Genomic DNA, 22419 nt, shown 5'->3' with positions numbered 1-22419 from the left:
CACGAGTTGACCTGGCAGATAGTGGTCCCAAGGCGAGATGCAGCAATGGTCCTGGAGGCCTACCATGACAGAGCGGGACACCTCGGGTGGAAGAAACTGGAGTTCCTACTGAGAGAGCGGTTCTACTGGGTCTGCATGAAAAGGGCCATCGAGAAGTGGAGCATTCTGCGGCCCATGTCACCTCAGAAGGAAGGACCGTACCAGCCAGCAGACACCCTTGAGGCCCATCGTCACCAGGCAGCCTCTTGAGCTGGTAGCTCTGGACCATGTGAAATTGGCTCCAAGCCGGTCGGGCTACGTCTATGCCCTGACAATTGTGGACCATTACTCCCGGTTCCTGGTAGTGGTTCCTGTTAAAGACCTGACAGCCCAAACAGTGGCCAGAGCCTTCCAGCAACACTTTTGGAAGTGCATTGAGGTGAAGGGTACATTGCTGGAAAAGGAAGAAAAAAAAAAAACTCTTTAAATCTCTTAGTTTGCGAGTGTGAACGAGCTGCATGTGTCCGGAGCGTAAGTGCGAACGAAAGTAAGTGTGTGACTTGTTTTTCAGTGACTTTGGATTCAGGGAGTTTGGAAGGGAGGACTTAGGACTGAATTGCTGACTGTATTTCATTCTTTCTTTACTTTACTTTACTTTTTACTTAATTAATCCACCTGACCTACTTATCTGATTCCCCCGTCCATACTTGATACTTAACTGATCCCCCGCCGATATCTAATTGATACACTTGCACATCCCTAATTGATCCCCGTCCATACACCTATATATAAATAATTGTGTTTTGTACTTGTATATATATACTGACTGTATCCCCATATTTAGAATGACGTCCATTTTGGCCGGAGCCGTGCAGTGTACATCTTGCGCAATGTATGCATTCCGTGAGCAACCGCTCGAGGATCCATACTGCTGCGAGAGATGTGAGCATATCGTGCACTTGGAAGCCCAAATTCTGGATCTAAGTGCTCAGATAGCGGTACTGAGGAGCATCGACAACATGGAACGGAGTTTGCTGCTCACCGAGCAGACACTCAATGGGTCAATACTGGGGGTGGAACATAGAGGGGAAGTGCAGGCTGAACAGGCAGGGAGCTGGATAACAGTTAGGAGGGATAGAGGGAAGAAGTATAGGAAGGCTGGTTCAGAACTGGCATTATTGGAGCACGACAGATCCTCTGACCGCCGGGGGAGTGTATGCTCCAGTAATGAGGGGGAGGGGGGAAGTGTAGGGCAGGCAAGACAGGTTCTGGTAGTGGGTGACTCTATTATTAGGGGGACAGACAGGGCAATCTGTCACAAAGACCGGGATCGCCGAACGGTGTGCTGCCTCCCTGGCGCTCGAGTCCGGCACATCGCGGATCGGGTTGACAGGTTACTGGGTGGGGCTGGCGAAGACCCAGCGGTCATGGTCCACATCGGCACCAATGACAAAGTGAGTGGTAGATGGAGGGTCCTTAAAAATGATTTCAGGGACCTAGGTAGGAAGCTTAGGGCAAGGACCTCCAAGGTAGTTTTCTCAGAAATACTACCAATCCCGCGAGCCACACAGGAGCGCCAACGGGAAGTTAGGGAGGTGAATAAGTGGCTAAAGAGTTGGTGCAAGGCAGAAGGGTTTGGGTTCATGGAGAACTGGGCCGACTTCGCGGTCGGCTACAGGCTCTACCGTAGGGACGGGCTGCACCTCAATGGGGAGGGTGCAGCGGTGCTGGGGAAGAAGATGGCTAATAGGTTGGAGGAGTTTTTAAACTAGAGACGGGGGGGGAAACCAAGGAAATAGGTGGGATGTAAAGCAAGGGGGACGGGGAGAGATCGTTAGAGAAGAATAGGATGCTAAATAACCCCAAAGTTTTATCTTACATGCTGACCAACGCAAGAAGCCTGACCAACAAGGCGGATGAGCTGCAGGCGCTTATATCGGAGGAGAGGTATGACATCGTAGGTATAACAGAGACTTGGCTAGACGATAGCTACGACTGGGCGGTAAATTTATTAGATTATAGTTTATTTAGAAGGGACCGGAAACAGGGGAAAGGCGGAGGAGTCTGCTTATATGTAAAGTCATGTCTAAAACCCAGACTAAGGGAAGATATAGGAGAGGGAGAAGAGGGGGTCGAGTCCATGTGGGTAGAGATAGAGGGAACTAAAAATAATAATAAAATATTACTGGGGGTCTGCTATAAGCCACCAAATATAACAGAGGAGAATGAGAATCTGCTATTAGGACAAATAGACAAAGTAGCAAAACATAATGAAGTGATTGTAATGGGGGATTTCAACTACCCGGATATTGACTGGGAAACAGAAACCTGTAGATCTCAGAAAGGAAAAAGGTTCTTGACAAATATTAAGGATAATTATCTCTCCCAACTAGTGCAGGAACCAACGAGAGGGAAGGCCGTGTTGGACTTAATATTGACTAATAGGCCTGATAGAATAACTGAGGTACAGATAGGGGGGCACCTAGGTAATAGCGACCATAATATTATCGACTTCAAAATGCCCTTCAGTAGGGTTATCAATAAGGGAACAACAAAAACATTAAACTTTAGGAGGGCGAAGTTTGATCAGCTGAAAGAAAGCCTTCAACTTATTGACTGGGACAAAGTTCTTAATCAAAGGAATACGAATAGTAAATGGGAAACCTTCAAAAGAATTCTGAATACTCAGTGCGAGAGATATATACCGTATGGGAATAAAAGGGCCAGAAATAAGAGGAAACCAATATGGTTGAACAAGAACGTAAAAGGGGCGTTAAATAGCAAAAAAGAGGCATTCAAGAGATTAAAACAGGAAAACAGTAAGGAGGCACTAATGTGTTACAAGGAAAAAACGAGAACCTGTAAAAAACAAATAAAAATAGCAAAGGAGGAAACAGAGAGACGTATTGCTATGGAAAGTAGATCAAATCCCAAACTGTTCTTTACGTATATAAATAGTAAAAGGATTAAATCGAATAATATTGGACCGATAAAAAGTGAGGAAGGCAAAATCATAGAGAAAGATGAGGATAAAGCTAATCTATTAAATAATTTTTTTTCGACAACTTTCACAAAGGAAATAGAACTAACAGGAGAAATGAGAAGTGACAAGCTTAATCCTCCACTAAGTATGACAAATCTAACCCAAGCTGGGGTAGAGAAACACCTCAGTAACATTAAAATAAACAAATCACCAGGACCTGATGGCATACACCCACGGGTACTAAGGGAACTAAGTAATGTGATAGACAGACCGTTATATCTTATATTTAAGGACTCTGTTGAGACTGGGTCTGTGCCACTTGATTGGCGACAGGCGAATGTAGTGCCAATATTCAAAAAGGGAGCGAAAAGTGACGCCGGAAACTATCGGCCGGTGAGTCTGACGTCCGTTGTGGGCAAAATTTTTGAAAGCTTCATTAAAGAGGCAATTACGGAGCATCTTGATGCTAATAATCTTTTAATCCCGAACCAACATGGATTCATGAGGAATCGCTCCTGCCAAACAAACCTGATTGACTTCTACGAGGAGGTTAGCTCTCGAGTAGATCAGGGGGAACCAGTGGATGTCGTGTATCTCGACTTCTCAAAAGCGTTCGATAGCGTGCCACATAATAGGTTGGTATACAAAATGAGAATGATGGGGCTGGGGGAAAATGTCTGCAAGTGGGTAGCTAACTGGCTAAAGGATAGAAGACAGAGGGTGGTTATAAATGGAATATACTCAGATTGGGTAAGCGTCACTAGTGGGGTACCACAGGGGTCTGTACTAGGCCCAATGTTATTTAATATCTTTATTAACGACATAGTCAACAGGATAAATAGTAAAATATCAATATTTGCAGATGACACAAAGTTATGTAAAACAATTAATACAAAAGAGGACAGTGCAGACCTACAGAGGGATTTGGATAAGCTGGGTAGGTGGAGCATTAAATGGCAAATGAGGTTTAACGAGGAGAAATGTAAGGTCATACATATGGGAAGGAAAAATGGAAGTCACCAGTACTCACTGAATGGGAAATCATTGGGGAATTCAGAGATGGAGAAGGACTTGGGCATCTTGATTGATAGCAAACTAAATTGGAGTGCCCAAAGTCAGGCTGCTGCTGTAAGGGCAAACAGGGTAATGGGATGTATCAGAAGAGGTATAGCTGCAAAGGATGAGAACATTGTTCTTCTACTGTACAAAGCACTGGTCAGACCACACTTGGAATACTGTGCTCAGTTATGGGCCCCAATATATAGAAAGGATATAAATGAGCTTGAAAAGGTACAAAGGAGGGCAACAAAATTAATAAAGGGAATGGAGGGACTGCAATACCCAGAGAGGTTGTCAAAACTAGGACTATTCAGCCTGGAAAAGAGAAGGTTGAGGGGGGACATAATAAATGTGTACAAATATGTTAGGGGACAGTATAGAGATCTTGCCCGGGATTTGTTCAAAAGGAGGGATATTACGGTAACAAGAGGGCATTCACTAAGACTGGAAGAGAAAAGGTTTCAGCACCAGCATAGGAAGGGGTTCTTTACGGTAAGAGCAGTGAGAATATGGAATTCACTGAGTGAGGAGACGGTAATGTCGGATTCACTACACCAGTTCAAGCGGGGACTGGATGCATTTCTAGATACCAGGCAGATTTCAGCATATACTTAAAAATAAAATAAAATAGTAGGTTGATACAGGGATTTATTCTGACTGCTGGTTTCAGAGTCGGGAGGGAATTTTTCCTCAGGTGAAGATTGGCCAAATCATTTGGGGTTTTTGCCCTCCTCTGGATCAACTTTAGCAAATACAGAACTAACAGGTCGAACTTGATGGACGCAAGTCTTTATTCGGCTTTACAAACTATGTTACTATGTTCTGCCATCCACATGGGTATCCGGAACAGGTCTTGACAGATCAAGGTCCAGCGTTTGAGGCTGAAGTATTCCAGGAGTTCTGCAACCTCTACGGCTGTAGGAAGATTCGGACAACGCCTTCCCACCCGCAAACCAACGGGCTGTGTGAGAAGATGAACAATATCGTCATTGATCTCCTCAAGACGTTACCCCTGGAAGAACGCAGCCTGTGGCCGGAGAAGCTGCCAGACCTGATTGACTTGTACAACCATATCCCGGGGAATGCTACAAATTGCACACCGGCTTACCTGATGCGAGCAAGACCAGGTAAGCTGCCGATCGACCTGAAAATGGGAGTCCTGACACCTGAGGACACCTCCCCAGACGCGGATTGGGATACGGAACGGCGGCTACAGTACAAGAAGGTACAGGAGAGTGTGGAGAGGAGTCTGGCTCAAGCGACAGAAAAGCAAGAGAGGCTCTTCAACCAACACACCCCTGCTGGTCCCCTAGAACCTGGTGAGCAGGTCCTGAAGCGGAAGAGAAGGTTACACAAGCTGGATGACCAGTGGGAGAGAGACCCGTACACAGTACTGCAGTCTGACCACGACAACCCGAAGGTATGTGTGATTACCAAGGATGGAGGAGAAACCACTAGCACCGTCTCCAGAGACCACCTAAAACGGTACCCCGAGCAACTACAGAGTCCAAGTGAAGATCAAGATGACCTTGAATCCGCAGAGGACAAGGAAGAGATGATCAGCACAGTTCTCGGAGAGTTCCCCCGGACCTGGACTCAGATAAATGGCGCAATAGTGGTACCGGTCCTACACTTCCTTCAGCCTACCCAGCAGGAGCCTACAGGAGGGCAGGAAGAACAAGAAGAGCAAGCGGCCCCAGAGGCGGAAGAACCCACGCCAGCAGCCCAGGAGAGTCAACCCTCTGCTGACAGTGAGCCTGCCATGCCTGCGGTAAGCCAAAGGACCCGCAGACAGCTGCCTGCCCTGCCTGTACACCCAGCTAGTAGCTGTACCCTCAATGATAGTGGGGAAAGCCAGGTTGGTCCACCACCAGACAGTGGGTTAAGGAGGTCAACCAGGAGCACTAGGGGTCAAACACCAGCTTGCTGGAGGATATAGGTACAAGATCTAAATGTACCATGTATATATTTAATATGTTTGTTACCTGTAACTAATAGTGTTTTCTCCAGTTTTTCTAGATATATGGACTGACAGGTTATGAACTTTGGATAACCGGACCAAGTTGTAAATAGTTGCACTTTGTGCCTTTTGCGAAGACGGCCACGGAAGAAAAACCTGTCTGGCGTGGTCCCGAGTGGTCCAAAGTAGTTTGCTTCACCTTGCAGCCACGCCCAGGGCCAACCTTTGGGGTTTGCTTTGGACAGGTCCCCGCACCGGTTGAGACTTCGCCTTATTGGGTGAAATGGACACCCGGTCACAGGCCATACTGTGACCTAAAGAACTCAGCACGTGGTCTTGTTTGTTGTTTTCTTCTCTGTTATGTTTATGTTATAATTTATACCCTGTATCGTGTTTCTTGTTTAGTCCCGGAGTACTAAGCTTCACTAGCAGGGAATGTGTCACCCCAGGCCTGGATGCCACAAACTTGTAAGGCTGTGTCTGAGAGCAGGAGGGAGGTTCTCTGGCCAGGGACCATTTGCATGCAGCACCTCCTGTCCCAGGCCAGTAGGGGGAGCAGGCTGCCCCTATAAAAGCTGGAACTGAGGGCAGGGTTAGAGAGACCAGGACCCACTTCTGAAGCATCCAGAAGGGTTCCCAGAAGAGAGGGACAGGTCAGCCACAGCTGAGGAGTCCAGGAGGCAAAGGAGGAACAGAAAGCCAGGGACAGAGGCGACGAGAGCCGGTCCTGGCAGAGAGAGACTACACAACCGGACACTGGGGTCCGAGGTTGTCAGGGTTTCAGGTCCTGCAGCAGATAACCAACCCGCAAGGGATTTCAGGTCCCTTGGCCTAAGAAGCCTGGAGGCTCCACCACACAGAGGGACTGGTACAGCACGGAGAAGCTACAGGTACCTAAGGCCCGAGGCGCAAGCCATACAGGCGTAGTACACGGCAAGCTCAGGGACGTGGGCTATCATACCACTAAAGGGGGAGATAGTCAGCAAGGGCAGAGAGAGAACGGTAGGCCTACCCACTCACCCTGGCCAGTGGAGCTCACCCGAATGCCCTCAGACACCCAGGTCCATTCCTACCCTGTACTCCTAGTGGGTCTGTGATAAGTCCTGCAGTAAAAGACCCTGGACTGCATTATTGGACTCTGTGTGATTACTGCGGCGTCTGCACCATCACCTCCAACATCCTATTACACTGCCCTGAGGCTACACTCCTCCCGTGGGGAGTTGTACTATTCCCTGCTGCATCCCCAACACCAGCCTCAGTGGTCTGCCTTGCAGCGGCGGTCCTCCCTGACCGCAATCCACGGGTAGCGTAGTCGGACATTACCTAAAACATATAAAAGGCTGCCACTGGTCTGACCACCCTGAGCCATGGGACCGGGTCGCCACTACTACTCCCAGCATTGCCCTGAAGCCCGGTCCCAAGTGTCCCATGGCCCAGGGGGCGAGTCACAGGATGTCACCCCCCCATATAATGCCCCATACAGGATGTCACCACCCCCCTCCATATAATGCCCCATGCAGGATGTCACGCCCCCCATATAATGTCCCATGCAGGATGTCACTTCCCCCCATCATATAATGCCCCATGCAGGATGTCACTCCCCCCCATATAATGGCCCATGCAGGATGTCACCTCTCCCCCCCACATAATGCCCCATGCAGGATGTCACCTCTCTCCACCATATAATGCCCCATGCAGGATGTCACCTCCCCCCATATAATGCCCTATGCAGGATGTCACTTCCCTCCCATATAATGCCCCATGCAGGATGTCACCTCTCCCCCATATAATGTCCCATGCAGGATGTCACTTCCCTCTCTTATAATGTCCCATGCAGGATGTCACCTCTCCCCCCATATAATCCCCCATGCAGGATGTGACCCCCCCATACAATGCCCCATGCAGGATGTCACCCCCCCATATAATGCCCCATGCAGGATGTCACCTCCCCATATAATGTCTCATGCAGGATGTCACTTCCCCCCAATCATATAATGCCCCATGCAGGATGTCACTCCCCCCCATATAATGGCTCATGCAGGATGTCACCTCTCCCTCCCATATAATGCCCCATGCAGGATGTCACCTCTCTCCCCCATATAATGCCCCATGCAGGATGTCACCTCCCCCCATATAATGCCCTATGCAGGATGTCACTTCCCTCCCATATAATGCCCCATGCAGGATGTCACCCCCCCCATATAATGCCCCATGCAGGATGTCACTCTCCCCCGCCCCATATAATGCCCCATGCCTCCATACATTAAAAAAAAAAATCAGATACTCATCTCACTTCTCACCTGCTGCCACTGCTCCGGACTCCTCAGCGTCTTCCCGCTCTGCGCTGTGACGGCTCAGCAGAGGGCACGGTGGAAAGACGTCACCGTGCTGCAGCCGCGGAAGACACCAGAGCTGCTGTGGAGGCACGGGGAGATGTAAGTATTGTGCCGGGGCCCTGAGCAAGCGGCGGGCGCGGGCACTGGCATTGCTCTCCTCCTCTCACGGGTCCCTCCCCCGCCTGCTTAGGACCCCAGCACTTGCTCGGGTGCGCTGGGTGCTGGCGACGGGCCTGCCTTGTGGAGTGTGTCAATGACTGCCTTCTGGACATCTGTCAAGTCAGCAGTCTTCCCCATGATTGTGGAGCCTACTAAAACAGACTAAGGGACCTTTTTACACGCTTAGGAAACTTTTGCAGGTGTTTTTTGTTAATTATTGTAATTTACTGGGATTCTGTGTTTTCATTGGCTGTAAGCCATAATCATCAACATTAACAGAAATAAACCCTTGAAATAGATCACTCTGTTTGTAATGACTCTATATAATATATGAGTTTCACTTTTTGGATTGAGGAACTGAAATAAATTAACTTTTTGATGATATTCTAATTTAGTGAGATGCACCTGTATATTTAGCTGGGCTCATGGTTTAGTCTCCTGCCAAGGTCACTTTAATTTTCGGAAATACTGTATATGACATGTTCTATTTTCGGAACATCTCCAGATAATCCAGTTTATCCTCAGTGCATGTGAATACCTCCACTGTATGTTAATGGGTGAAAAGGGATAAGAGATTATTTTAATAAAGCAGAATCCCGGCTTGAGCTTTTCTTATGGTGTCCACTCCAAATGTTATAAGGGTTCCTGTAAAGTCTTTCCCACTACAAAGTACTCAGCACATGTTAACGTTCTTCTCCTTCCTATTCCCCTGCAGGGATCTTGTACTTTTTACTAAATTCACAAGATTCCTCATGCAGTAAATGACATTCAGATAACGCATTTTGTAAATGAAATGTCAGACAGATGAAATAAATGACATGAAACGCACCAGCGCTGCCTCAGTATAGAGATATTTCCTTATATCGGACATTTCAATTTAACACATTTTGGAATGTTGACATCACAATTTCCATTTCTATGTCAGGCCTGCTGATTATATAGAGATAAGCGGCGCCACATAAAAGCTGCTCATCTTTATGTCTCAGATTACTTTCTAGGAAGTTCATTCTACAGTTTCAACCATGGACTGAGTGATAAGTAGTTTTCCTTCACGCTTTAAGGGAATTCTTCAAAATCTGTAGTGTGTATTACCTCAGCTGCTGCAGACCATTATGATACACATCCAAGCTGCTGCAGAACCTCTTATTACACACAAGCAACTGCAAAACCTTATATTACACACCTGAGCTGTTGCAGAACCCCTTAATACACAATTGAGCTGCTGCTTAGACTCATAGTACAAACTTCAGCTGCTGCAGAACATCCTAACACCATGAATACACAGCATGTGTGATGTGAGTGAATAGTAAGGTCAGAGCTAGTGAGAATACAGGGGAAATGCCTTTAGAAAGGTTTTGTTTGGTACGTAGCAGAAGCGACGGTTTTGCCCCGTGTCATTTAAAGGGTTATTCCTATCTCAGCTTTTAATGGTTGAAATGGAAGCATCAGTATCCAAACAATGGCTACAGATTATGGGGCTCTGGAAACAGCCAAGCACAGCTGCACAACAATGTTTCTTCCAGTTGACATGGGAATGACTCTTTATATTTAATGTGAGTTTTTTGTGACATGCTTGGGTCTGAGGGCAGCACATGGTTGGCATTTGCATGCGCCTTCACATATCTATAGAATCCAGAGGGTTAAAAAAGCCAAAACGTTCCCCCCAGTTGAGGTCAGACTGACTCACGCAAAACAGGAAAAGTTGTGCAGCAGAGAAAAACTGTCTGCATCCTAGTAGATAGCAAATAGGGATGAGTAGGCACTAGTCATTAAGATGCAAAATGCCAGGACTTTGCCACAGTGGAGCATAAAGTAGTTCAAATGTTGTTTGATCCAGGGAGAGGAGATCAGGCTAGACCAGGCAGAGTAGGAGAAGCCACACCAGCGGATTCTGTAACCTGATGCCTTGGTGTGAAGAAGAGTTCCACACCAGAGTTGGAGAAGTCAGGTGCTTGACTGTGAGGAACTGGGTCACAGAAACTGTGAAGAGTACACCACAAAATTGTGCAAAGTGACAGATAAGCTACTGTAGGAAACTGTTAAATAAGAAAGGTGACCATAAGAGTGGTTGTGACCAGTCCTTTGAGTACTGCTGAGATAGAGATACTTAGACTGTTGCAGAGTGAAGGAGGTGCTGCTGATGAGAGTGCCAGCAAATTGCCGTAAGAGGCAATTACCTACCTCTGTTCAAGTAATCTTATTGCCTCTTGTGAGACTGTGAAACCATCAAGCGCGTTGTCTCCTTATAAGTAAGGTTATTATTTCCTGTGTCTGCCTGCATCCTTCTGCCATTTCAGATTGGGGAACCACTATACCTTAAACAGCCACAACATGCTTTTAAAATTAGAGGGGCATACCATCCTTCAACTCTTTTATAAGGAGATTTAGGCTTCTTAACACAAACTGAATTGACCACCTTAAATCCCAATAGTTGTCCCCTCCTGGTCATGCTTTAGCAATGACATAAGATTCCTATGAAATGCAGATTATGGAGACTGCCTCACTTGTTATACAGGACGATGTCTGGCCTCCAGATCAGCTCTGAGGGGATCCTGATTGATGTGACATTCTCATATTCCAGGGGGTCCCAGCGAAGCTTGTAGTCATGCCATTCCTGCAGGAGGGAGCACAGATAACACATTGGTAAATCACCAGCTCTCTTTAGATGCGATGCACTCTACAGTATAATCTGGAATTTTTGTAATATATTTATCATCTTTCTAGATGGTTTAATTTTCATTGTTAGAAATAAATCGGTTTTAATAGAAAATGTCATCAACAGGCTCTTGATGGATATTATAATACATTAGTTTTCAATTTTTATCTTGTGTTAATGGTTAAAAAAGCCTAGACCATTACAAATACTAGTGTGTGAGACTCATTAAAGGGAATCGATCAGCAGGATTTAACACCCCAAACTATTTATATGTACATGAAGCTCTATCAAAGACAAGTCCAGAAATACCTTTACATGGCCAGTCTGTTCCTCTGTTACTGAAAAATCTGCATTTGATTTGATATGCAAATGGCTATGGTAAACCTGATGCCTTCAAGTAAATCTGAAGTCACTCCAGCTTTATTGCATACCCAAAGCCACCTCCTCCTGCTTGACTGACAGCCTCTGTGCTGTCAGTCAAGCAGAAGGAGTTGGAACTGGGTGGGGAATAGAGCTAGAGTTAAGTCTGAGAATATCGGCTATCCCCCCTTTTTCTTCTGCACATCAGCCTCTGTATGGCTGTCAAGCAACTGACCGCAGCAGACGCCCAGCAGACTTCTCTGACTGCAATAGGAGTTGTCCAGTAAGGCCACGGCCCCACTATCAGTATTTGGTCAGTATTTGGTCAGTATTTTTTCTCAGGAGTGGGAGCCAAAACCAGGTGAGGAACAATCAGAGAAAAGGTATAATAGAAACAAGTCACCAATTCTGCATTTATCACCCATTCCTGGTTTTGGCTCCCACTCCTGAGAAAAAATAATGACCGAATACTGACCAAATAAGGATAGTGGGGCCGTGGCCTTACACTTATGAGGGGAAAACATCCAGAAACACATATGCAAATAGAGTGTCTGGTTTGGCTTCTTATTCTAAGTCATTTGGCAAGGATTGTTAAAGGGGTTCATATTGATTTTTACGATTGCTACATCCAGTAGGTGACGCTAGAGTTCTAGTCCGCCTCCTCACTGAAGAGGCTATTTGCATATTTAAATTCACAGAGGAGCATCACATAGCCTTTAAGGCTATGTGCCCACGATGCAGAAATGCTGCATATTTTTTACGCTTCTCCCTGGCAGGAAAAACCCATGCGGATTTTACATGTGTTTTTCCCGCCAGGTAGAAGCGTTTGTCAAGCGTCTTTGCATGCATTTCTGCATGCGGGTTATCAAGCGCTTTTCCAAGAGATTTTAGCATCACTTGGAAAGTGCTTGACAACTTGGTCACACTATATAAATCCATGCCACCGGCATATATAGTGTGACCAAGTAATAGTTTAAAAAAAAGAATAAGAATGGTAAAAAATAAAGATTATACTTATCTTCTGATGGCCCCCGGTGTTTTCTCCACTGCGTCCGGTCTCTTGTATGGCTCGCGGTGGTGTAAAAGGACCTTTCATGATGTCATTTAGTCATGTGACAGGTCACGCGACCGCTGACGTCAGCTGTCGCGTGACCTGTCACACGACTAAATGACATCATGGAAGGTCCTTTTAGACCATCGCGAGCTGCCCAACACACCGGATGCATCTCTATGGAGACCGGGGCCCATCGGAAGGTAAGTATAATGTATATTTTTTATTTTAAATTCTTTTTTTACAGGTACTATGGTACCCAGGTCTGGAGAAGAGTTTCCTCTTCTCCAGACCCGGGTACCATCCGCACATTGAATTGCTTAATATCTGCGTGTGCACATGTAATGATGCGGATATTATGCGATTCAATGCAAGTCAATGGCGGCAATTACGCTGCGTGTCCGCAAAATGAATGGACATGCTGCGTATTTTTCCGCAATGATAATCCGCAGCGGAAATTTCCGCAACATGTGCACAGCACATGCGGATTATCATTGGGGACCATGGGGCATGTATTACCAAGCGTTTTTTAAGCGTTTTCGCTGCGGAAATTCCATGGAAAAAACACTTGAAAAACGCATAGTGGGCACGCAGCCTAAGTCTCCTTTGCCGCCAGCTTGGCACTCTCCACAAGGAGAAACATTCCCCTTTAGATTATTTGGGCAGTGATTCTTCTTAGGTCAATGAGCCCCATATCATGTGAAGGCACCTGAGGAAACTCACCTGTTTGACCCAGACATTGGTGGTCATCATCTGGTTCTTTTCATCCTGCAGAGAACATGAACGAGTCAATGACATAATAATAGGGATCATGACAATGACAACCTGGACAAAGATCAAACACCCGGGCTGAGGTTGTCTGACCTTATATGTATCATATATAATCTACTACTGGAAAGACAATGTAACACTGAGCTCTTGGCCACTGACCCATCTCCACAATATGGTGCCACTTATCTGCCTCGGCATTGTTACTCTTGGCTGTCGGCTTGTTTTTCCATTTCTGCCTCATTGCTCTCATAGATATGAATTGCACATGTTCATTCTTGTTGCTATGTGATGTTTTGGGTTATTTTGAGTTTCTGGTGTATTTTCTTTTTAGGCTTGTTGTTGGGCTTGTCTTGATCACCAGCTCCAGCGTGAGGATGATGGCGCTCAGCTCACAGCGCACTAAATGTGCGACACTTGGCTCCTATCACTGTACATTACAGCTGATTTTTTTCTTGTGGGAGTGTAGTCAGGATGGTTTTTTGGGTCAACTAAGGAACTCATTCTGAGGACCACCCATTGTACCTTGTTTCCTCATTCAGTGTTCTCTACACCCACAACTATGACCCAAAGGTAAAAATCTGTGTACAGGGCTATGGAATATGTTGGAACCGCAGGAAATGTAATAATTTCTCCTACAGGTGACCCCAAGTAGCTATTATACTGAAAGCGTGGCTACTGGGAAAAAAATTAACTGTATTCCTCCAGAGCACTGCCGGCTTTCAGTCATGCATGTGTATTTGAAGCGGCTACAATCACGTCTTTATAACTGAAAGCCGGCGGCTCCCGGGAGGAATAAAGTTAAATTTCTCCAGGTAACAGCGTTATGCTATTAACCTGCAGATTAAACCTTTATCTGCAGATTAATACATTTTGGGGACATGCCAGGCTCCCTTTAATACAGCCCATCAGTGAATTTTAAAGAATATGGAGACCTTTTTTTATACATAAATGCATGTATTTTAGGCTAAGAAATTTTTTTTCCAATTAGGTTTCATTAAGAATTTTACACCCTTTGCCTTCTGTAGTTCATGTTGCACAGGCTACAGAAAAAGTTAAATAAGAGTCTGTCAGTGAGCTCTGACAAAGCGTTTGTAACTAGTGTTGAGCGGGCACTAAAATGCTCGGGTGCTCGAAGCTCGGGCCGAGCTCACCGTGATACTCGGGTGCTCGACCCGAGCAACGAGCCCAGTGTTAGTCTATGGGAGACCCGAGCATTTTTGCGGCGGCCCCTCCGGCAGTCTGTAGAAAGCCTAAAAAGAGCCCAAAACGATAGTGACAGTGCTCAAATGACATGGGGACAGCATGGGGATCGCCCCAGGAAGCATTTCTGACCCCCAGGTCACTGCTGTCAACAACGTGGTCAGAGGTATTAAGCCACTTTTACGGGCTCACAATAAAATGTTCAAAAACGAAACTGAAACTGTTTTCCTGTGAAATATGTTAAGGAACATCCTTTCCAGGGTAAAAATTTGTGTATAAGGTAAAATAAATAAACAAAAACAAAAATACTCCTCCACACCTTGGGTCATGTTCACAAGTAGCATTTTTTATGCGTTTTTGCACTTTTGTATTGCTTTCAACCGTGACAAATGCATTCACCGGGAAATGTCATTTTAACATTTTACAACCTTATCTGGCCATGTGCTGTGTGACACATGCATTCAGTGCTGAAAAGACATGGGAACAGCATGGGGAAGACCCCTGGAAGCATCTCTGACACCCAGGTCACTGCCTAAAAGAGTGCCCATCAAAAGTGATCCTTGCCGCATCAGAAGATGCAGACTTGCAACTATCCCCATGCAAGTCCTTGTCCCAGGGCAGTGTTCAATTGTACCTCCCCCATTCCTTGCAATGCAAGCGCAAATATGCAGCCTGCCACCCGCCCACCCCCATGCAGCAATACCATACTGCTAGCTTGCTTGCACTTGAAATGGGGCCTTTTAGTTTGGAGGAGGCCAAAGCTGGCCACTACCTACCTCATGGCTGCGTCGGCGGCGAGGTCTCCATACTCAGTCCCCAGCCACCACTATTTGTCCCAGGAACCTTCCCCACACTTTTCTTAGCCTGGCCTGCTTTAGGGCAGCATTGGACGAGCCCATCAGACAACCAGAGACTCCTCCGGTGGGCCCTGGCTTCTCCATCAGGGGAGTTGAGAGTGCCAAGGTGAGGAGCATGATGATGATGATAGAAGTTAGCATCTGCTTTGTTTTCTTGGAATGCAAGTGACGCGCCCCTGGGCCTGTGTCGCGCTGCGGTGCGCACGCGGGAGCTTACCCGGAGCCGGATCCGTGGAGGGTTGTAGTCTCGTGGCGGTGACCCGGTCCGTGCCCAGGGAGTCAAACTGGACGGCAGTCTACTAGTAGTAAATAGTTGATGACTACGCCACCCGTTGAGTGCAGCCAGGGAGCTGCTGCTGCGGGGCAGACCGCTGAGGCCGATGGTAGGATTATGCAGCGTGATAGTATAACCCCCAACGGGAGGGGTATGGTCTCAGGGCAGCCGACGTGGATGATGGGGGTAGCAGGAACCACTCAGAGACGGTACGGTGTAGTTCAGGGTCTTTACTGGTGACAATGATAGACCCTCCCGGAGTACTTGCTAGCGAACGGGGCCTGGTCAGTCCTTGAGCAGATGGGATCTCCCCTGGCCAGGCGTAGTTGTAGGCCTCCCAAACTGACTGTACTCTTCTGGCTACCTTGCTAGAAGCTGATGTAAGTAGCCCACGTCCCTGAGTGTACCGTGTGGTGCTCACCCGTATGGCCGGTGACTCGGGGCCTTCTAATGGCTTCCGCTCCACGATGGCGGTGCTGGTCCCACGCGTGTGACCGTGCCTTCGGGCTTCTGGGCCAGAGGACCTGAAATCCCCTGCCTGACGGATTCTGCTGCTGGGTAGGAGTTAGTCCCCACAGCCTCGGACTCCGGGTCCGGAAAGAAGTCTTCTTAGTCAGGGCGAGCTCTGCGGCTGCCAGCCCCTGACTCCTTGTAACTCTGCTGTTTCCTATGCTGCTTCTTGTCTCTACTCCACTTGTCTGACTCACCCTGCCTCAGCCCCGGGTTTATACAGGGGAAGTTCTTCCCCTCCCAAGACTGGGCAGGAGGTGTGGCATGCACAGGATCCCTGACCAAAGGACCTCCCACCTGCTCTCAGACATAACATTACATTACTGTGGAAAACCAGACCCCTGGGGTGCCACACAAGCGTAAGTGTGCAGCCTGCCACCCACCCACGCCCAGGCTGCAATACCATACTGCTAGCTTGCTTACACTTGAAATGAGGCCTTTTAGGCTTGTGGAGGCAAACACCGGCCACCATGTCATGGCTGTGTCAGCAGCCTGGTATTCATACTCAGTCCCAGCCGCCTGGCGGCCAGGTTTCCACACTCGGTCCCCAGCCGCCAGGGGGCGGCCGGGTGTCCATACTCAGTCCCCAGCCACCCCTATTTGTCCCGGTGCGCCTTATACACAAGCGCGCATACCAAAACATTACCTGTGCCCTCCCCAGTGCATTTAGTGGGAGGGACATCCTATTCCGCTGTAGTGTGAGCACGCCAACCCCCTGTTCATGGCACATGTGAAGATGCCTCCCGTCCTGCACCTGTCGTTGCAGACTTGCAACTATCCCCGTTCCTTGTCCCAGGGCACTGTTCAATTGTACCTTCCCCACTCCTTGCAATGAAAGCGCAAGTATGCAGCCTGCCACCCACCCACCCCCAGGCTGCAATACCATACTGCTTGCTTGCTTGCACTTGAAATTTGGCCTTTTAGGCATGTGGAGGCGGAATCTGGCCACCACGTCATGGCTGCGGCGGCAGCCTGGTATCCATACTCAGTCCCCAGCCGCCCGGCGGCCGGGTGTCCACGCTTGGTCCCCAGCCGCCAGGGGGCAGCCGGGTGTCCATACTCGGTCCCCAGCCGCCCCGCGGCCAGGTGTCCATAAACGGTCCCCAGCCGCCCCTATTTGTCCCGGTGCGCCTTATACACAAGCGCGCATACCAAAACATTACCTGTGCCCTCCCCAGTGCATTTAGTGGGAAGGACAGCCTAACCACAAACACGTGGACAAGTGAATGTGGCCAGGGATGGTCCATCTCACTGACGCCTTCACACTGGGTTAATATTGTGGAAGCTGGGACACAGTTGGACACTGGGATGCAACACGTCCTCCAGACATAGAGGATTGCAGGTCCTGGGTCAATCAGGCTTCAACACAAAGTTCAGAAGGTAGACAGCAGCAAGGGTCGGCCTCCTACACAATGAGTAAATTATTCATGATCATGAGGCCATCCATCTCCTTAGCTTTCTGTTCCTTGGAATGCAAGCCCATGTATGTAGTAGCGGCTAGGCCTGAGGTGGTCAGTGTTTTGGCGCATATCCTACCTCCTCCAAGGATTGCTGGATGTTTTCCTGCTACTATCCCAGCTCTATGACTCCCGTTAAAACAAAGCTTCAGGTGATGAATGATGGATGAGGTGGTGGCAAAGGAGAAAGAGCAGGAGGAACAGGGACCATTCACATCAATATCAGGCCAGTCAACCACACATGTCTGGTAGGATATGTTTCTGTACCAAAAGGAGCGGTTTGGCTACACAGTTATAGGGCATACAGTGAGTGCAATGCCTACCAAAAATTTTGAGGCACTCCAATGCCCCATTGGAAGTGACATGGAGGTCAGAGGGCCTTAACTAAACCGTTTTTTCCATTTATAGCAACTGGGTCTCCTGTACACTGTTGGCCTAAGCAGTGACTGGAAGGCTTTCCAAAAATTATGAGGAACTGCAATGCCTCTTGAAACAAACGTGGATTACAGCGTACTAAAAAGCTTCTACCCATTATTGGGGAGTGGGTCTCCCTTAGTATTCCCCTATGCATTGAAAAGCAAAAGCTGACTAAAATTAGGAGGAAATGCAATGCCCGTTGGAAGAGTCGTGGAGGTTAGAGTTAATTAAAAACAACATTTCAATGCCTCTTGGAAGAGCTGTGTAGTTCAGAGTGGTTTAACAAGACGGTTTTAATGCCCCTTGGAAGAGACGTGGAGGTCACAGTAGCTTAACAAGACGGTTTTAATGCCCCTTGGAAGAGTGGTGGTGGTTTCAGTGGAATAAAAAGACAATATCAATGCCCCTTGGAAGAGTGGTGGAGGTCGCAGTGGAATAAAAATACAATATCAATGCCCCTTGGAAGAGTGGTGGTGGTCGCAGTGGAATAAAAAGACAATATCAATGCCCCTTGGAAGAGTGGTGGAGGTCCCAGTAGAATAAAAATACAATATCAATGCCCCTTGGAAGAGTGGTGGAGGTCGCAGTGGAATAAAAAGACAATATCAATGCCCCTTGGAAGAGTGGTGGAGGTCCCAGTGGAATAAAAAGACAATATCAATGACCCTTGGAAGAGACGTGGAGGTCAAAGTAGCTTAACAAGACGATTTTAATGCCCCTTGGAAGAGACGTGGAGGTCACAGTAGCTTAACAAGACGGTTTTAATGCCCCTTGGAAGAGACGTGGAGTTCAGAGTAGTTTAACAAGACGGTTTTAATGCCCCTTGGAAGAGACGTGGAGGTCCTAGTGGAATAAAAAGACAATATCAATGCCCCTTGGAAGAGTGGTGGAGGTCCCAGTGGGATAAAAAGACAATATCAATGACCCTTGGAAGAGACGTGGAGGTCACAGTAGCTTAACAAGACGATTTTAATGCCCCTTACAAGAGCCATGCAGTACAGCATATTAAAACATTATTCCCATTATTGGGGAGTGGGTCTCCCATAGTCTTTGCCTATGCCTTCCAAGCAAAAGCTGCCAAAAATTAGGACGGAGGTACTTGCAATGCTGGCAACACGAACCACGGTCACCCTGGTGGTATAGTGGTGGTGGAGGCATTGTCAGTTGACAGGCGAGTGCGCTTATCAGTTATAATTCCCCCAGCGGCACTAAAAACACGCTCCGATAACACGCTAGCGGCAGGGCAGGCCATGACCTCCAAGGCGTACAGAGCGAGTTCATTCCAAGTATCCAGCTTGGATACCCAAAAGCCACAGAGGAATCACGGAGGACGCTGGTACGGTCGGCAAGGTACTCTCTCACCATCTTTTGAAACTTTCCACTCCTTGTGAGAGTACCCCGCGCCTCAGGGCCTGTAAGCTGGGCGGATCTCAGAAAACTGTCCCAGAACGTTGACAGTGTTCCCCTGCCTCTGCTGGATTGGAGTTGCGTCTCTCTCACCTGTACGCCTTGGTTGGGCAACGAACTGTGACCTCTGCCGCTAGCGTGTTCAGATGCGAATTTTTTTAACAGTTCTGCAGCAGGGCCTTCTGGTACTGCCCCATTTTTGTAGACCTCTCCACCTCAGGAATAAGAGAGTGAAAGTTCTCCTTGTAGCAGGGGTCTAAAAGTGTCACCAACCAGTAATGACTGTCACCCAACATTTTGACAACACGAGGGTCACAGTTAAGGCAGCGTAACATAAAGTCAGCCATGCGTGCCAGACTGGTAACGGGCAAGACTTCCGTGTCCTCACTAAGATGACGACTGACCATGCTCTCCTCCTCCTCCTCCTCCCCCCTGTCCTCAGGCCACCCACGCTGAACCGACGGTATGACAGTTGTACAGGTACTACCGTCTACTCCTCCTCCTCTCCCTCATTGTCCCCCAATGCATGTTGGGATGAGATGAGGCTGGGCTGAGTGTAATCGCCCGCTACGGCTTCTTGATCCATCTCATCATACTCTGGATGCAATGCCTCCTCTTTAATTCTCTGCAGAGAGCATTGCAAAAGACAGACAAGTGGGATGCTGACGCTAATGATGGCATCATCGCCACTCACCATCTTGGTGGACTCCTCAAAGTTTGTCAGGATGGTACATATGTCAGACATCCAGGTCCACTCCTGAGTTCTTATGTGTGGAGTATGACCTGAATATCGACGGCCTTGTTGCAGCTGGTAGTCCACAACTGCTCTTTTCTGCTCACAAATCCTTTGCAACATGTGGAGGGTAGAGTTCCAACGTGTGGGGACATCACACGCCAGTTGGTGTGCTGGAAGCTGCAAACGCTCCTGCAACACAGCAAGGGCGGCGGAAGCTGTAGCCGACTTCCGAAAATGAGATGACAGGCGGCGTACTTTGAGAGGAGATCTGGCAACTGGGGGTACAATTTAAGAAACCGCTGAACCACGAGGTTAAGCACATGAGCCAGGCATGGTACGTGTGTGATCTCGCCTCGCCTCAGAGCCGCCACCAGGTTACGGCCATTGTCACACACGACCATGCCTGGATTTAGGTTCAGTGGTCTCAGCCACAGATCTGCCTGCTCTTTCACAGCTGTCCACAACTGACAGGCAGTGTGAGGTTTATCACCTAAGCTTATGAGTTTCAGCACAGCCTGTTGCCGCTTGGCTGAGGCAGTACTGCAGTGCTTCCAGCTTGTAACTGATGTGGTGATATCTGAGATGGAGGCTGAACATGAGGAGGAGGAGGAGGAGGATGATGCGCAGGAGCTGTACACTGAGGGGGCAACTCTGACTGACATAGGGCCCGCAATCCTCGGTGTGGGGAGGATGTGTTCCGTCCCAAGGTCAGACTGGGTCCCGGCTTCCACTATGTTTACCCAGTGTGCCGTCAGGGAGATGTACCGTCCAGGGCCGGCTCCAGGTTTTTCTGGGCCCCGGGTGAAAGAGTCTCAGTGGGCCCCTTTAATACATACCACGATTCATGATGCACAGATACCGCAGAGAAATATATATATATATAGTACAATGCAAAGTTTTCACTTCTTACATTACATGAGCGATATCTATTGTAAATTCCACAATAGCTCAGAAACTAGCGAATCGCTCCACACAGAATACTGGCCCCCATATAAGGCCCCATACGGAATACTGGCCCCCATATAAGGCCCCATACGGAATACTGGCCCCCATATAAGGCCCCATACGGAATACTGGCCCCCATATAAGGCCCCATACGGAATACTGGCCCCCATATAAGGCCCCATACGGAATACTGGCCCCCATATAAGGCCCCATACGGAATACTGGCCCCCATATAAGGCCCCATACGGAATACTGGCCCCCATATAAGGCCCCATACGGAATACTGGCACCCATATAAGGCCCCATACGGAATACTGGCCCCCATATAAGGCCCCATACAGAATACTGGCCCCCATATAAGGCCCAATACGGAATACTGGCCCCCATATAAGGCCCCATACGGAATACTGGCCCTCATATAAGGCTCCATACGGAATACTTGTCTCCCATATAAGGCTCCATACAGAATACTGGCCTCCATATAAGGCTCCATACGGAATACTGGCCCCCATATAAGGCTCCATACAGAATACTGGCTCCCATATAACGCTCCATACAGGATACTGGCCCCCATATAACGCTCCATACAGGATACTGGCCCCCATATAGCGCTCCATACAGGATACTGGTCCCCTTATAAAGCTCCATACAGGATACTGGTTCCCTTATAACGCTCCATACAGAATACTGGCCCCCATATATTGCTGCATGCAGGCTGTTACCCCCCACATAATGCCCCATACAGGCTGTGCCCCCCTTATAATGCTCCATGCAGGCTGTTACCCCCCACATAATGCCCCATACAGGCTGTCCCCCCCTTATAATGCTCCATGCAGGCTATTCCCCCCACATAATGCACTATGCAGGCTGTTCCCCCCCCCTTATAATGCCCCATGCAGGCTGTTCCCCACCTTATAATGCCCCATGCAGGCTGTCACCCCTCCTCTTTATAATGCCCCATGCAGGATGTCACCCCCCTCTCTTTATAATGCCCCATGCAGGATGTCACTCCCCTCTTTATAATGCCCCATGCAAGATGTCACCCCCTCTCTTTATAATGCCCCATGCAGGATGTCACCCCCTCTCTTTATAATGCCCCATGCAGGATGTCACCCCCTCTCTTTATAATGCCTCATGCAGGATGTCACCCCCCCTCTTTATAATGCCCCATGCAGGAAGTCACCCCCTCTCTTTATAATGCCCCATGCAGGATGTCACCCCCTCTCTTTATAATGCCCCATGCAGGATGTCACCCCCTCTCTTTATAATGCCCAGTGCAGGATGTCACCCCCTCTATTTATA

At 48.2% G+C, this 22419-nt stretch overlaps 1 protein-coding gene across 1 annotated transcript in view; it reads right to left on the bottom strand.

Annotated features, from left to right (window-relative positions):
• Positions 1-22419, bottom strand: part of CHRNA4 (cholinergic receptor nicotinic alpha 4 subunit) — a 75207-nt gene that overhangs the window by 25409 nt on the left and 27379 nt on the right. The window contains exons 3-4 of the mRNA XM_073682932.1: positions 13267-13311; positions 10981-11090 (exon numbers count right to left, since the gene is read on the bottom strand). Coding sequence (XP_073539033.1) covers positions 10981-11090; positions 13267-13311 — 155 coding nt within the window. The remainder of the gene's footprint in view (positions 1-10980; positions 11091-13266; positions 13312-22419) is intronic.

The sequence above is a fragment of the Phyllobates terribilis genome, unplaced genomic scaffold, assembly GCF_046119375.1.
Source record: "Phyllobates terribilis strain yellow unplaced genomic scaffold, ASM4611937v1 Scaffold_5__5_contigs__length_657084704, whole genome shotgun sequence".
Taxonomy (NCBI): domain Eukaryota; kingdom Metazoa; phylum Chordata; class Amphibia; order Anura; family Dendrobatidae; genus Phyllobates; species Phyllobates terribilis.
This window is presented reverse-complemented; position numbering and strand designations above follow the sequence as displayed.